This window comes from Nesoenas mayeri (genome assembly GCF_963082525.1).
Source record: "Nesoenas mayeri genome assembly, chromosome: 11".
In the NCBI taxonomy this organism is placed as follows: domain Eukaryota; kingdom Metazoa; phylum Chordata; class Aves; order Columbiformes; family Columbidae; genus Nesoenas; species Nesoenas mayeri.
Window position 1 is genome coordinate 6,711,562 of NC_137563.1, and position 15,350 is coordinate 6,726,911.

Below are 15,350 nucleotides of genomic sequence, written 5' to 3' on the forward strand. Positions count from 1 at the left end.
CTGAATGACTACAGTAAAAATCACCCTCTTGAATGATCATTATCACATCACGTTTTCCAGGTGGTAAATAAATGTCCATGCAGAGGAGAGTGGAGACCCAGACTTTGTACTCAGAAGGGTGGTACCTCTAGAACTTCAGTCCACGACGGGTCAGTTCAGCATTGCTGCAATTTATGTAAGTCAATGAAGTTGAATATTATCCAATCCAAATATTTTTAAGACCTTGATTCTCATCCTCTTAGCAGATGTACAACTTCACTACTCTATCCAGAACTGTATTATTTTTTTATGCTAACAGAGGGAAGAATCAAGCTCTTTCTCCTTGTCAAAAGATTAATGATAAATGTCCATATGGAGGAAGTTATGCAAGAAAGTTCTGTATAAGTACACTGGTTGTCTTAAGTTTGTGTGCTCCATTTTGCTTCAATGTGATGTGCATAGACTATTAATAATAGTAAATTATTGCATTTAGGACAAAACCTCAAGGAAATAATTTATAACAAAATCTGCATTCAAAGCCATCTCTCAGCTTCCCTATACTGGTCATAAATCACTGAAGAGACATTTATGATTGATTTACAAGAAGATTTTTATATTACCATAGATATATAAAAATAACAGTCGCCTTCTGAACAACTGTCCTTCATCCTAATTATGCAGCCAAACATACCCTTGGTAATTGATAGTTAGGATATTTTCAGAAAAGAGACTTTGAAAGTCAAAAAGGAAGCTAAGGTACAGCTGCAAAGGTTGATACTGGATAATATTTACAGGTGGTTGTCTTTATTCACATACCTCCCGGGCAGATCACAAGAAGAAACTACATTGCAGGATGATATGAGAGGTAGAGTAGGCAATGGGACACAGTTCCCACCCTTCTGGTGAAAATATTGGTTGTGATGCCTTTACAGCACCAAATCCCACTAAGCCTCAGGGACTATCTCTGAAAACAATGTCTCAAGATCGTTTCTTTCTTTGGGTTAGGTGCTATTTGTAATTTTATTGTTTAAGGGCATATGGTCTCCTCTGAGAGAATGAACAATTTTAGTGGAGGAGTGAATCCCATCTCTTGATGTCCCATCATATGTACAAGAAGCAGGCACCAGTTTCTTAATCTAAGGGGAAGGGAAATTTAAATGAGTTGTGAAAGATTAATTATCTTTCAGTCCATTAGAACTATCCATGCTGTTCTCTGCTGTGAGATAACAACATCCAAACTTCTCCTGCTAAGCTCTCAACATTAGCAGAATGTCATTCATGTCTTGCAGACAACTCTGCATGCTTTGAAAATGTAGGAGACAGAAACTGTGGCTCTTTCTCAATGAAAAATAACTGCTGAGTGCTCACCTGTGGGTCATTCTAGCTAAACAGCAAACATTCACATGCGAGCTTCCAGGTTATTTTCTGCAACCTAATTATTTTCTTTTTAAAATAGCAATGAAAAGTAGAGCAGGATATAACTTTGATAAGAACTTGTCAGGCTTTTCTTCTCCTTGTTGCTGCTCTTCATTTTGCTCCATTTTCTCCATGCTCAGTAACACCTTCTTCTTCCACACTGCGGGGTAGGGCATTGATGGAGGGCTGTCCCGTTACAGCAACCAAAAATGTGGGTTTTGTTAGCTTTGCAGTAAGTAAATGAATTGGGCATGTTTCCCCTGATGGCCTTGCTTATTTCAAGGCCAAGTACAGCAACTCTTCGCTGCCTTACTGAGGTGCTATCAAATGACTTGTTTTTATTTTCTGACCTCTCATTGCGTTGCCCTGTTTTTGTATCGGAGGTCAGTGCAAGAGCAAGCGAATTCTTTTTATCTTCTACTGACTTATCTGAGTTCCAGTAAGGTCAACAACTCCCCTCTCCCCTGCATTCCTCCATCCTGCATTTTTATCGTGACTTCAGAGATATTAGACTCCTTCATACCAAACACTGCAAGAATCCTTCACAAGAGGAAGTTCCTGCTGCTAAGACTTTAACAACGAAAAAGATGCAGCAAGACTCAGGAAATCTGCAGCAAGTTCTGCAGCCAGTCTATGCAGCGACTTAGTAAATGTTCCCCTCACACTTGATTAAGTGTTTATACCAGACAACCCTTGCCTTAAATGCCAGTTAGTATACTCAGGCATTATTTATTACAACAAGGTGTTATAGACATTTCAGTTTCATGTGATTTCACAGACCCAGAGTAATTTAGGGATCTTGTTAATTCTAAAAGCTGAACCAATATAGCACAGTAAGGGTTAATCAGTGTTCTCCAGAATAAAATAAGTTTAAAAAAAAATCCAACTCCTCTCCTGGGGGATCCTACTTGTTTCCCTTAGTGTGTGTGCAAACCTTTCGAGGACCAAAGGCTGTCAACAATTCTGCAAGTTAATTACTACAGGCTCTTACAGAAGAGTACAAGACAGAAGAAAAACATTTGATTTGTGTAAAAATTCTCACAGTATTCTCAGGTTTCTTCCAGTTTTCAAGGGCACATTGTTGCTCATTAATATGAAGCCAAAAGATTACTATTCAACTCAGGGATACGTGTCCAGTCGTAAAGATTGTGCCTGACCTTATGGTACCTAAAGGCATCGGTATAGCTAAGGTGACAAAAAGGTGTTCTTTTACAGCAAGCTAGCTCAACTGAAATTACATAAGTATATAAAGTAACACCCAATAGTACTATTAGCTGCTGCTAAGAAGAAGCTATTGAATGGAACTGGCAACATACATCAGTTGAAAGGGTGAGAGAATTCAGTTCTGGCCGAAAAAGAGGCATGAAAAAGGCTGGTTTATGGGAGCTGGTTTTGTTTTGAGAAGTTACCATGCAACATCACAACACTGTCAGTGCAGTTCTCCCTTTTCTGTCTGTATTGGTCCTACTTTGTGTCTGCTAATTGTCTTGATTCTTTCGCTGACAGCATAGGACACTGTTTTAATTGTCATCTGCTCAGTATTTAGCTTCAAACTGTCCCATGAACGCCTTTACAGAACGCTTGACAGAAGTAGCAACCTCCACAGTGGCATTTCGCAGGTCTTTCATCTGCAACTACAATGTGTTACAGAGACTCTAGTAGTACAAATTCACCACAAAATCACAGAGGAAAGTCACTTCCACTGGGAAGATCCAGCTAATCCAGCAAAGCCCTAAACCAGGTTTTTACCAGCTCAGAGGTGTTAATGAAATCTTTTCTTCAAAAAGATACACCAGTAATTTCAACAAACTCAGGAACGAGTATCATGAGACAGGCACAGGCTGCACATCATGGCTAGAGAAAAAAATATGACTGTGTTGAATAAGGCAAGCATGAATGGCAGATTGAAAGCATTCACACAGAAGTCCAAGATGCACAGAAAATACAGTCACGGACAGTAAACAAATGGCTAGATGGGAAATCAGTCTGTGTATACAGGGCTAAATTTCAAGATGCCATTGAGTATCTCTGTAAACAGTTTCTTTTTTAAGGAGACAGTTTGATTTACAAGTATTGGGTCTGTAAAGGTATTATTGAGCACAACTGTTCAGTGTCTGGCTGGAACTTCGCTCGCTCACAAAGTGCTTACAGCCCCCTTGGTCCATAGCACTTCACAAACTTTCATATAAAAGCTCTGCTGCATTTTGCTATTATAGGAAGGTACGAGGTGGAACATTCAGATACAGAAAGAACCAAATTGCGTCCAACTAGCACAAAAAAACCCAAACAAACAAAGTAAGGGGTCGAAATGAAATCCCAGGAATGAAATTTGGGCTGACCCACTAAGACTAATGCTCAGAGTTGGGCAGAAGTGTCCATGTGTCACCAGCAACTGCGACTGTGTGAGAGCTTGCTGTGGCTTCCTACACAAAAGATGGCACCATCACTCCCTGTCCTACCCCACCACCTGGTAGACAAATTCTTACTGACTCCAGGGAACATTCCCTTCTGCTGCATCATCAGCCACGGATGATTCTGGCCAAGAATGTTTTCCAAAGTGTGACAGTGTCAGGAAAACAGAACGTTTGTAATAAGGTGTTCCTACCGCTGGTATCTTAGTTTCATAAATGCACATCAATTTGTAAAATACAAACAGATGAAATTACTTTTTTTTTATTTTTTGATTGACTAAATAGAATTATCTTCTAGAATTAGAGCTTCAAGGTCTCATTCTTGCCACAAAGAAATTATACAAATATTTTTACTGTATATTGACTTATAGTTTGGACAATCATTGCTTTATGAGAAGCTGATTAACAGCCAGGAAAGTGGTAGTCTACTGTCCAGTAATTTGCTTTTCATTTTCTGATTCTGCAAATTAACTTTCTCACTAAATGAGGCGTTAGGCTGATGTCAATATTTGCAGGTACTCCACAATTATACTGTGTTTGCTAAATCACATTGCTTTTATTCAAGAGTCATTCTGATTTCCATTCACACCATGGTCCTGCTGGGTGCTTAGCTCTCCTGCAAAAGTGTCGCATGCCCTCAGGTCTCATGGAGTCAATGACATTAGAGATTACTCAGCTGCGTTTAGATCTGAGCCTTGTTTGTTTGGGAAAAGCATAATTAGAGGTTAGGAGCCAGGTTTACGCAAGGTAGATTGTAGACAAGTCATCCAATTTTTGCATTTAAGAACCTCCTCTCTTTTTTTTAACTGTTTTCATAGTGAAAGATTTCAAGGTGAACCTGCACCTCTTGCTAAACTAATGTATCTTAATTTTCTGCAATTTTTAGCTTCAGCGAGGTGTTCTCCAGGCTTTCATCATCTCGGGGAAGGAAAGCTATCTAATCAGCTTGTCTGAAGGAAATGCCTCTTAAATGAGTCCAAGTCTCCAGCAGGACTCAAAATAGCAAGGCAGTAAAGTCGGAAGTGTTTATAGAAAGAAACTGCATTAAAACTGTTAGCATTGTGGTATCTTGGAAATGACAGCTGCTGATACATCCACAAGCTGTCCCAATCTGAACCCTCCTCACTGCTGCACACCCTTGGCTGATGTGAATACTTATACTCCCCATTCTACACTGGCAGATGATTAAAAACCTTTCCTGTCACCTCCCTCCTGTACCAGCTGATCTATAGGGTTCTGCACCAGACATTCACAAAACAGAATTTCAAAGCTATCCCAAGGAAAACTGTCCTGCCTAGAGTCCCAGGATCTCTTACTTATTTATGTGTACTTCCTTGCTCTTTGAACATATCTGAAGTTATTCTTCGTTTTCTTAATATGTAAGCCTTCCCTCAGACAAATGCACCAAGTAGGACCAGACAGGGGTGTAGATCTGGTGCCGACGAGACATGATTGATGCTGCATGCAAATCCACCTTGGCAGCACATGAGCTTTTCTTTCATCCAAATGGCTTAAAGCAAATGAAAACTGGCCTCAACATGGCTGGAAAGAAACCCAAATGGGTGTAGTCTGAGAGTGATATCTGAGGCAGCTGTGCCTGGTTTTTAACTTCACTGGCATAATTTTGAATGGAGCAGAATACAAACCTCTCAGCAACATTATTTTCCAGCACTTAATGCAGCACTGTGACATTCTCAGAGCCAGGTGAAAAGCATCTACTCCATGATCCAGGAGCAGAACAAGTGTCAACCTAGCAGACTGTAGCAAGCAAGGTGGCTCTCAAGATGCTGTTCCTCAGTCATTCTTGTACTTACACCAGATAAACAGTGATTTGCAGCTGGATTGGCACCCAGGGCCACAGGACAGAAACCCTAATGCCGCACTGCACAGTCACCTGCCACAAAACCATGGGGAAGGGTGAGGATGCAGACACTTGGGTGAGTATCAGACTCTAAGAGCTGCTCCTGCCCTACAGCAGTGTAGAGCAAGAAAACACACAATGGCCCTGTAGAAAATGTCCAGAGGCCTGTGGTGAGCAGTTTTGGTAAGAGAAGGTAATAGTTACGGTTGCAGCACTGCTTTTGTTGGGGTTTTTTATTACACACCACAGGATCGATATGTCTTCTGTGAGAACATCATCTTCTCTTAGCACCTGTCCTTGATTTCCTCTGCTGCATCCTCAGCAAGTATAGGTACAATGGGTGCCCACCACCGCTCCAGTGCGGCTGTACTGGATGAGGCGCACATTAGCTCCCTGGACTGTAAAATACGTCCGGAAGGTTTGGGAATTTGATTCCACTGGCAATTATAGAGATGCCTAACGACACAGATCAGCTGCTTGCCTTGGCATGTTCCACAGAAGAGGTTTCCACCAGATCTGCTTAAGGAAAATCATCCTCTGCTGTTTCTCCTCCTGTTACCAACACTGCTGATGGCTAAGCTCGGATTTTAAGTTTGCACTTTTGCCCCTTGAGGTGTAGGATTTCAGTTGAGTGCTTCACTGAGGTTCTCACCTTCATGGCCCTCCTTCAGGCCTTCTTCTGTGCCAGCCATGCATCCCACATCCCATAGGCCATGATTCTAGACATGGATGAGAAAAAGTTATGCCTGTCTGGTATCAAAATGCATGACTACACAGTTAATTTTCAATAAAATTAGCCACAAAGAGGAGGAAAAAACATGAACTAAAGCAGAAATTGTTTTAGGATGGTGACAGATCACGAAAACTCCACCTGCTAAGGTTACCCAAAGGTGAATGTTGACACAAGCCCCCAAGTACTCAACAAGGAGATGTCCAGCAGACAAGATGCAATTAGACTGTCTCAAGGGAGCTGACTTGTTAAAGATTATAGTGTCCAACCTTATCTATGACAGCACAACACCTCCCAGCTATGAATGTTCAAGTATTTATAAAAATCTGACAAGGTATCTGCAAGAAATTTAATACAAATTATTGTGGGGGAAAAAGTTGCTATGCTTGCTTTGGTTGTGGAAATAGCTGAGAATTGTGTTGGCAAAACTACTGAGCCCTGAGGAGAAGGGACTATCCAAGCTATAAAGTCCCTTTTCATTGAAGGGTCACGATAATCCAAGAACATTAGTATTCCACACATTAGTAGTTAAAGCTGGGTCAATTTGGTTCAGAAAAACTGTTTGGGTATGGCAATAATTAACTATTAAATCCAAACAGGTCGCTTGTCCATCCCTGAAGCACTTTGCTGAGATCCTTCAGGAATGTGGTATGTTGAAAGCAAACTCAGGTCTACTGACATAGGACTGGAGGTGCAAGACTCTCATTCTGTCTTTCAGCTGAGCAATCCAGGAGGAATTTTTCTAAAGGAAAAAAATGCATGTTTATAATATAAAGAAGAGGAAAAAAAAATCCAGGCATTCAATCTCTTCTGACCAGAAATTTAACTGATAATCGTATTCTGCTGCAATAACCAACCAGATGCTTCAGATCATTAGTATTAGTGTCAAATTTTTCTAGCAGCCATTTTCCTTGTGGCAGACAAGCAGTAAATCTGCTTCCTCAGCCTGGACAAACTCTTCTAATGGGATGTCTAAGATGTGATCAAGACACATGATGGCACTTGCATATATTAAATATATTCAAGAGCTTTAAAGCACTGATGTGAATATTAGTAACTGTGGTAGCACATGCAGAAGTTTACTTGGGTCTTCAGATACACATTTGGTGAGTTATATGAGTTTGCAGAGCTTTGCTGCCTTTAGCACCCAACATAGAGCAGACAAAAGCTGACTGGAAAGACCAGCATGGGCCCCCCAATTTTTCTTTTTTCAAGGAATTCTAAGACTTCCCCTGCCATAATTCTATATGCTCAAGTGTTTTCAGAGACTCTGTTTTCAGCTATTGAAACGCCCGTTAGATTGTCCATCCTGTTTATAACGCACCATAGCATCCATCTGGAGCAAAGCATCTGTCTAGCCATGCTAATTGAATTAGTCTGCGAATCTATCCATCAAGACATAGAGACTTCGCTAGCTTTGTAACTTCAGAATTTTTATAGCAGAAGTCCCTACATAAACACCTTACGAAGGAGATGAGCACTTTTGTAGTCTTAAGAGATTTCCGGAAAATGAGCTTTTTCTAGTTTCTTTTGGCAGAAGAACCAGTTTTTCCTGAATGGAAAACAAACACCTTGCAAACTGTCAGAACCCTGTAAGGACAAGCCAGTTTTTCATGACCTGATGCAAAAACATCGGCATTTGAGGCCTCAGGTAGCTTGTAACGTGCATCTTGTGAGGTGAACAATGTCTGAAAGACTGATATGTATCTCATTAAAACTGAGACTACTCAGCTACAAGCACCAGATTGTTCTCCCCACTAATTGTTTGATACTGCTGCCTCAGGCCATCTATGCTGGAGATGGTGTCCCTGGGGTAGATGGAACTATTGACACCTGTTGATAAGGCCCAAACCTGCTGGTAAAGCTGTGACAAGCCAAAGTTCAGGATGGGAAGGAGCTGCTGGCAGCTGATGGGCAAAGGGCAAGAGCTGAGCGTGCCAGGTCTCTTGCATTTCTTGCCAGTAATGGTCTGAAGTTCTGCTGGGGCAATGGGCACCAGCTGGGCTTGGTAAAGGCTCATCAACCTAGGCGGAGACTGCTCAAGATTAATTTTCAGTATCAATTTATTAAAGCTACTCATAGGAAAGAAGGCCAAAATAAAACCCCCCAAAATATGAAAATATTCTGGGAATAGAAACTCAGAAAGGGTGCTGGGAAAAAGAAGGGCTCATTTAAAATGTCTGGGCTTCCTAGTATGACTGGTGATGACTGGCTTATGCCTTGAAAAATTAGGATGTTCTTAAGTTCCATTTTCAAAACCATCTTTCTATGTATTCAGGAGGTATGAAGCCCCAAACATCTTTGAAAAATGAAATTTATGATCCAAATCATGCAATTATTTTTGAAAAATGTAGTCCCTGTTTCTACAAAAAACTGTTCCTCTCAAAGGCCACAGACAACCTAGTATTAAGTGGATGAAGTATCTAAACTTCCACTTAACTGGAAGTTTAATAACATAAGTCAGGCAGCAGCCCCAAGTGTGGACCCAGAAATGAACTGGAAAAGTGCACTTGAAGAGCAACGCAGATCAGGTTTGCTATTACGCCAACAAGGAATGTGATCTGTAATAGTAGAAGTGATGATTAGTGGTTTTTAAAAGAAGATATCTCCTGAAATTAGAACTGGAGGTGGGGTGACAACAAAAGGCACCATCAGAAAGACGCGTGGCTGGGGACATGGAGCAGGGGGCCGAGAGCTAAAGCTCACCCACCTGGCAGCGGCAACGCACGACACCTCTTGCCGTTTGATTTTTCTGAACGTGCAATTCTTACATTTGCCCTTTAAAAGGGAGCAGTTGCAGCAGTACGAAATTAGGGCACCCAAGCGGGGGGACGCCAGGAATTAGATGCGAGCCAGCCTAATTTGGGGACATCACCCTGCGTGAGAAACTTCCAGCCCCGTGCGGGAGCGCTCTCCGCTCAGAACTGCGTCCCACGGGGGGGGCGGTTGCGGTGGGTGTTGCAGCGGCCGCCCCCTCCCGCAGCGCTAAGAACCGCCGGGCCGCCCCGCGCACCCTGGGACGGGACCGCCCCGCCCGCCGCGGAGCCTCCGCCGGCGCCAGCCCCGCGCTTTCCCCCGCCCCTCGCCGGCGGGGGCGCGGATCCGGCCTGCGCGGAGCTGGCGGAGAGAGGGAGCGCGGCGGGGCGAGGGGAGGAGAGACGAGAGGAGGCGGCGGCGAGCTGGCCATGGCAGCAGCCCGCGGGCGGAGAGGCAGCCGCCGTGGGCTGCCGCTGTGATTGGCACCCCGAGGAGGAGGAAGGCGCGGAACAGCCGCGGGGCCCGCCATCCCGCGGCGGCGGTGCCCGGGAGGATGCCGGGGAAGCGGGGCTCGGCGAGCGGCGGCGGCGGCGAGCTCCCGGGGGCCGGCGCGCCGCGGCAGCGGAGGCGGCGGAGGAAGGTGTCCTGCTTCTCCAGCATCCAGCTCTTCCTGGTGTCCGAGTGCGCTCTGATGCTGGCCCAAGGCACGGTGGGAGCCTACCTGGTGAGTGGCGGACCGGCCCGCAGCCCCCCGGCGTTACCTGCCGAGCCGGCGCGGCGGAGCTCGGCCGGCGGCCGCTGCCGGGCGGGGGGCGCGGAGCGGGGGATGCGCTGGCACAAGTGGAAGTTTCCCCGTGGCCGGGGCAGCTCGGTGGGCAGCCCCCGTACCCTCCCCGGGTGGGTTTGACACCAGCCCAGTGTTTCAGGGCTTAAATGACTCAGCAGTGCGGAGGGGTTTCCCTTCTGCCGTCCCTCTGGCGTGTGCGGCGGTAACTTGGGCAGCCGGTCCGCCGGACTCCCGAAGCGCCGCTGCCCGGCTGTGCATGCGGGCTGGCGCGTCACTGCTGCTGGATGCCGAGCTGGCCGGTAACTCGGATCAAGTGCCAGCCTTTCCAGTTTATACCGAATAAACAACAAGAAAATCTAGTGGGGCATTTACTTCATTCATGTACTAATTTTCCTCGTCCTTTTGAAGTGATGCAGTGGTGTTAAGTACACCAGCCCCGTAAGTCTTGGTGTTAGGTGGAGAACAGTCAAAATAAGACTTTGCACTGAATCTGCATAGTGAGATCTGGTGTCAGAGGCAGAACTGTAGTAGAAGAGTTGGAAAGATGTCCATACGGCAGTTCTTGTGCCTTTGAGTACACACTGAGAGAGAGGCAGCCTGTGAAAATCAAGTCCTCTTCCAGCAGATGTAAGTGTATAGTTGATTTAAATTTCTCAAAATAGCATGCTGGATTTGAGAATTATAGTTTCCATGGAAAAGAAATGTATTCATAATCTCTGAGGCTTTTTGAGGCCATACACGTAATATGTTATACAGTAACACATGTGGTACTTTTATTGAGTATTTAACACTGCTTCTCATGCTTAAACTGCTTATGCAAATTTGTACTGAACGTGATCTATAATTTTTCAAGGTACGTGGCTAAACTAACCGTGGTTAATATTCCCTGCTAATATGAAATGGAAATTAGCAGTCAACTCCAGATAATAAAACACATAAGTTTAGTTTGGAACGTATTTTAATTGCAAAGGCAACTACATCACATCTGTTGAGAGAAAATCAGGAATTCTATACCCTGTGTGAATGTAGGTGGATATCACTTAATTTGTAGAAGCCAGACAGGCACATGCGTCTTTTATGTGAGTAACACCTTAGTAAGTAAATATGTTGCTTCTAATGAGTTACTTGCAAAATGAGCTGTCAGCATCAATGAATGTGGGATAATCTTTCATCAAAGTAATGGCCAAGGAAGAGCCCACTGAGGTGATGTCACCCAGTGGGCACCAGTGTGCTGGAAATGCATAGATCTGCTACAGGACTCTGTACTGGCACAGTTTGCTACAGCATCTGAGCATTGGATCAGCAGTAATAGTCCCTCACATGGCATTTTCCTCTAACTCCTTTGCATCACTCTCTCCTTGCCAATTTAGCTTTTCTTTTCCTGTTTTCCCCTACTCCTGCGGCACACTCCGGACTGCGCCTGCCCTCCCTCATGCACTCCAGCCCCACCGGCTGGAAATCCCTGCTGTCATCACAGTTCCTGGAGTCCTGCCTCCCTCCCCTGAGGGATTAACCCGACTGAGGTGCTGCTGTCTTTGTCCTCTCTCATTCTCCGGGACTGTATCCTGACCAGCCTGACATCGTGTCCCCATGACCAGCCAGATCCACAAACAGTAACAGACAACTGGCCAGTGTGGGGGAGAAAAAAAGGAAACTAAACTCAAAACAATCCCTAGCATGCATAAGTGGTGGCCCAGCTGCACTGGGCAAGTGTTCCTCCGTTTGCTGTATAATTTATCTTCCATCATTGCAAATACCACGCAGCTCTTCATACAATGAACAGATGCAAATGTGGAATTATCTTTGGAGGATAAATCTGTGCTTAAAGTGAATCTGAACGAGTGCTGCACTTACAGGTGTCGTGGGGGAGCGAGAGCAGGAGCAGGAAAGATGCTCAGTGGGAAGTGTGGAGGACCTGATCATTTCTGCAGACCAAGTGTCCTGTGGGGCCAGGTGTGGCTCTCAGGTGCTGTCTTGGGGGGAAATCAGTGGAGACACTGCCGAGTTGCCCAGGTGTAACTGCAGGTGGATATTCATTTACTCGGGCTCCTGGGACAAGCAGGGGCTGTTGGGCTCAGCAGTGGAGTGCCGGGCTGCTCCCCAAGGGACAAATTAGCGGGTGTGACAAAGCGGAGAGCAAACAGAAAGACAAATAGGGAGATGCTGCACAGGGCAGACACAGCATGTAGTTCTGGGCAGTTGAATAAACTGCTAATTTTAGCCTCTCAGCGGTGAGCTGCGTACTGTGGTCATGCTTCTGCTTTGCTTGGCCACATGTGTGACTTTCCCTGGTTATTTGTAACCCAGAGAGAGACATTTGCCTTATACGGCGACAAGTTGATTTCCTCAGTTTTGATCTGTCTTGTGCTGCACAGGGAGACTTTGAGGGTAAAAACTCATCTTATTAAGAAAACAAGGCAAGGGCTTGGCTGCTTAAGAGTGGTTGAACAGTTCCATTTTGATTGGCCTTGGCTTTCATGTCAGTACATTTAAAAGTGAATATTGCTACTTCTTTTTAGATATGTAAAAACTTCTTTTTTCCATGTTCTCTGCACAATAAACTAGTGGCACCCACTTGAATGTATGTACAAAGTAGACATTCATTCATTCATTATGTGGTTTTGAAGCACAGATCATTCACGTTTATTTGTTCATAAGACATTGTGCTTGCCAAGAGGACTTTATAAATAATAAATGCTGATAAAATCTATAAAGTCCAATTCTTTTCCCACAGAGCTCAGCAGTGAAAATACCCCAGGATTCCAACAGTGAAGGTCTACGGTTAATTAGTCCCGTGTCTCTGAGGTTCTTCATGTGAAATTTTAGGGAGTATTTGATCAATGTCATGTTCCAAAATATTTGTCAATTTTGTTTGCAAAACGCACATGTTCCAAAATGACTTGGTGCCATATCCTGCATAGTTTATGCAAATGCGAGCCTGTGCTGCTGCCTTCATTTCTGGGGCTGCTGAATACACCCTATTATTTGCATATTCCTGTAAGGTTTTGTGTATGCATTTATTTGGCTTCATCTAATTACTCCTGCGTGCTTTTGGAAACTTGAATTTCCCAGCAACTGCAGTGGCAGCGGGGAGAATGCTGCTTGTAGTCTGCAGGCGTTCCTGCTGCAGAAGTTACTCAGGGTTTTCGCAGCAACTTTTAAAAGCCCAGATGATTTCCACCCCCGGTTGCTCTCCTGCAGTGTGAGTCCGTGGATTAAAGAGCCGAGCGCTGCTGGTGCAGATGGCACCGGGAGGGAAGAAAGGCTGGAACCTGTGTTTTCCAGCCGGAGCCTTGTGCCTCTCAGGCGAATGCAGCAGTGTGATCAGTCATGCCGGCTGTGCAGTGATGAGGATTTCGATAAGGCTGATTCACATACCTTGGCAACACTTCCATCTTTGTGTCCCCCCCCCTCCCAAGTTCCTACATGCATTATATTTTGAAATATTTTAACTGGTAGTAACGTTCCAAGTGCTCCTGATGGTTTATCGCTGAGGCTTTTCATCACCCTGCCAGTCAAATCTTTTGCCTCGCCAGTGGTGAAATCATTGCTTTAGCAGAAGGCGAAGAGCTCTGGGTTTGACAGCCATAGTTTGTGGAGCAGGAGCACAATTTAATTATTTTTTCTCCCTAGCCTTTAGCCTCAGCTCGCTCCGCTTCAAACTGACCTAGTTGCGAGCATCCAACATCTGCCAAAGTCACGGGCTTCTTTAGATAAAGGGCATGCAGATGGGAAGCGTGTTGAGAAACAGTTTTTTGGTGTGCTCGGGATAGCTGTTTTTACAGAGCTTTACTGAGATGTCTCTGCTGCAGCTTTGAATGCAGCTATTGATGCGTTTTATCCAGTGATAGAGGATGACTGGCCTGAGCATGAGATGGAAAGGAAAAGAATTGGTCCCTCTCAAGGAAGGTGCATTGGTGTTTGCATGGGAATGAATGCCAAATTGCTTCTTGTTTTGCTGAATGAAAACTTTTGAGCCAGGCTTAACTTCCCAGCTAGAGCTTCGCCCATGCAGCAGTGTTTGACTGCAGCTTGCAAAAGCTCTCTTAACTCATCTGCAGTAAAAATAGTTCTGTGTAAATCCAGGTGAGATTGTATGTGCGTATGTGGTCTCTGACCAGGCTCCTTCTGTTCAGTTTTTATTGCTATTTGGGTTTGGGATATTAATGAAAACTGTAACATTCAATTTTCAGGAAAAAATAAGTATCAGAGATAAATACAAAAGTTAATCATCAAAGGGTTTCTGCTGGAACAAACACAAATAGAGGTTTTGTTAGACAGACACCAGGGAACTGAGGGATTAAGAGCAGAATTTGGCTTGTGTTTAAGTTGCTTTGGTGTGCGACCCTTTCCCCTCCTGTGTTAAATGAGGCAAACGCAATACTGTTTTCCTGTTACAGAAAGAAGTTGTCTCCTCTTGTAGAGACATGGTCAAACCCTTCTTGAAGTCAGCGGAGATGTCTGTATGGTGGATGTCAATAAAGACAGTTTTAATATAGGAGTACTGCAAAGCTTCAAAGCCTTCAGTTGTGCTTGGTGCTGTACAATAGAATTTGTTATTGAGTGTTTGCAATCTGAGTAGACTGGCTGGGAGAAATGTCACAGGTGGGGAAACTGAGGCAGGGATTTAGAGCTTGATTCTGTTGCTGAAGCTATTGATAAAGCCTTTTGCTTGATTAACAGCAATAAAACCCAAATGGCTCAGGCGTGGGCAGAGGAAGAGCCTGGCAGAGCAAGGAATTCCATTTTCAGGTGCTTCAGTCTAATGACTTAGCTGCAAGAACAGTATTTCCCATTGAATTTATTATTGTTTTTATTAAAGTATTTATTTTCCTAGAATAAGAATCAGCTTTAAAATACTGCTGTTCTTTTTTTTTTTTCTTTCCATCCTCAGCAGTGCTGAGTAATAAATTAGCTGTAATTCTCATAATTTATTTGTCACTGGGGTATTTAAGGGGAAAAAAAAAAAAGCATGGAGTGAAAATAAATGTTTTAGTGGGGATGAAGATTGCCAAGCATTGGCTGGTTATTGCTTACAGTTCATTTTCCCTTAATATATCTTTGCTAGCAATGTTATTTCTGGAAAGTTGTTTCTAGTATGCCTTTCCCATTAGAGAATATTGTCTGTTTTGCAGCTGAGTTGTGTGGAAAGTTATTCTAAACTAGATCTTTTGACTGCATTCATATTTCTTCTCTGAGAAGCCTTTTGATGGTTTTTTTGGGTCTCTAAGTGCAGGGTGTAGGAGAAACAAGATCCAGCTCTGGGTTTTGATGCCTTCAGCCTCCTGTGGGGCTTGGGGCAGGAGTGTGCCATTGACTCATTAACGTAGAAGCTTTATACGAATTAGTAGAAACAAATTCTGGTCCAGATGTGAGTTTGGTTTATTTTTAATACCAGGAAGACTTGTG

General features: G+C 44.0%; 1 protein-coding gene across 1 annotated transcript in view; it reads left to right on the forward strand.

Annotated features, from left to right (window-relative positions):
- Positions 1 to 9,707: 9,707 nt before the first annotated feature.
- SLCO3A1 (solute carrier organic anion transporter family member 3A1) overlaps positions 9,708 to 15,350 on the forward strand; it is a gene marked incomplete at both ends in the record, with an annotated part of 132,917 nt that continues 127,274 nt past the window's right edge. Inside the window, one exon of the mRNA XM_080350966.1 lies at positions 9,708 to 9,878. Within this exon, the coding sequence (XP_080207092.1) occupies positions 9,708 to 9,878 (171 nt within the window). The remainder of the gene's footprint in view (positions 9,879 to 15,350) is intronic.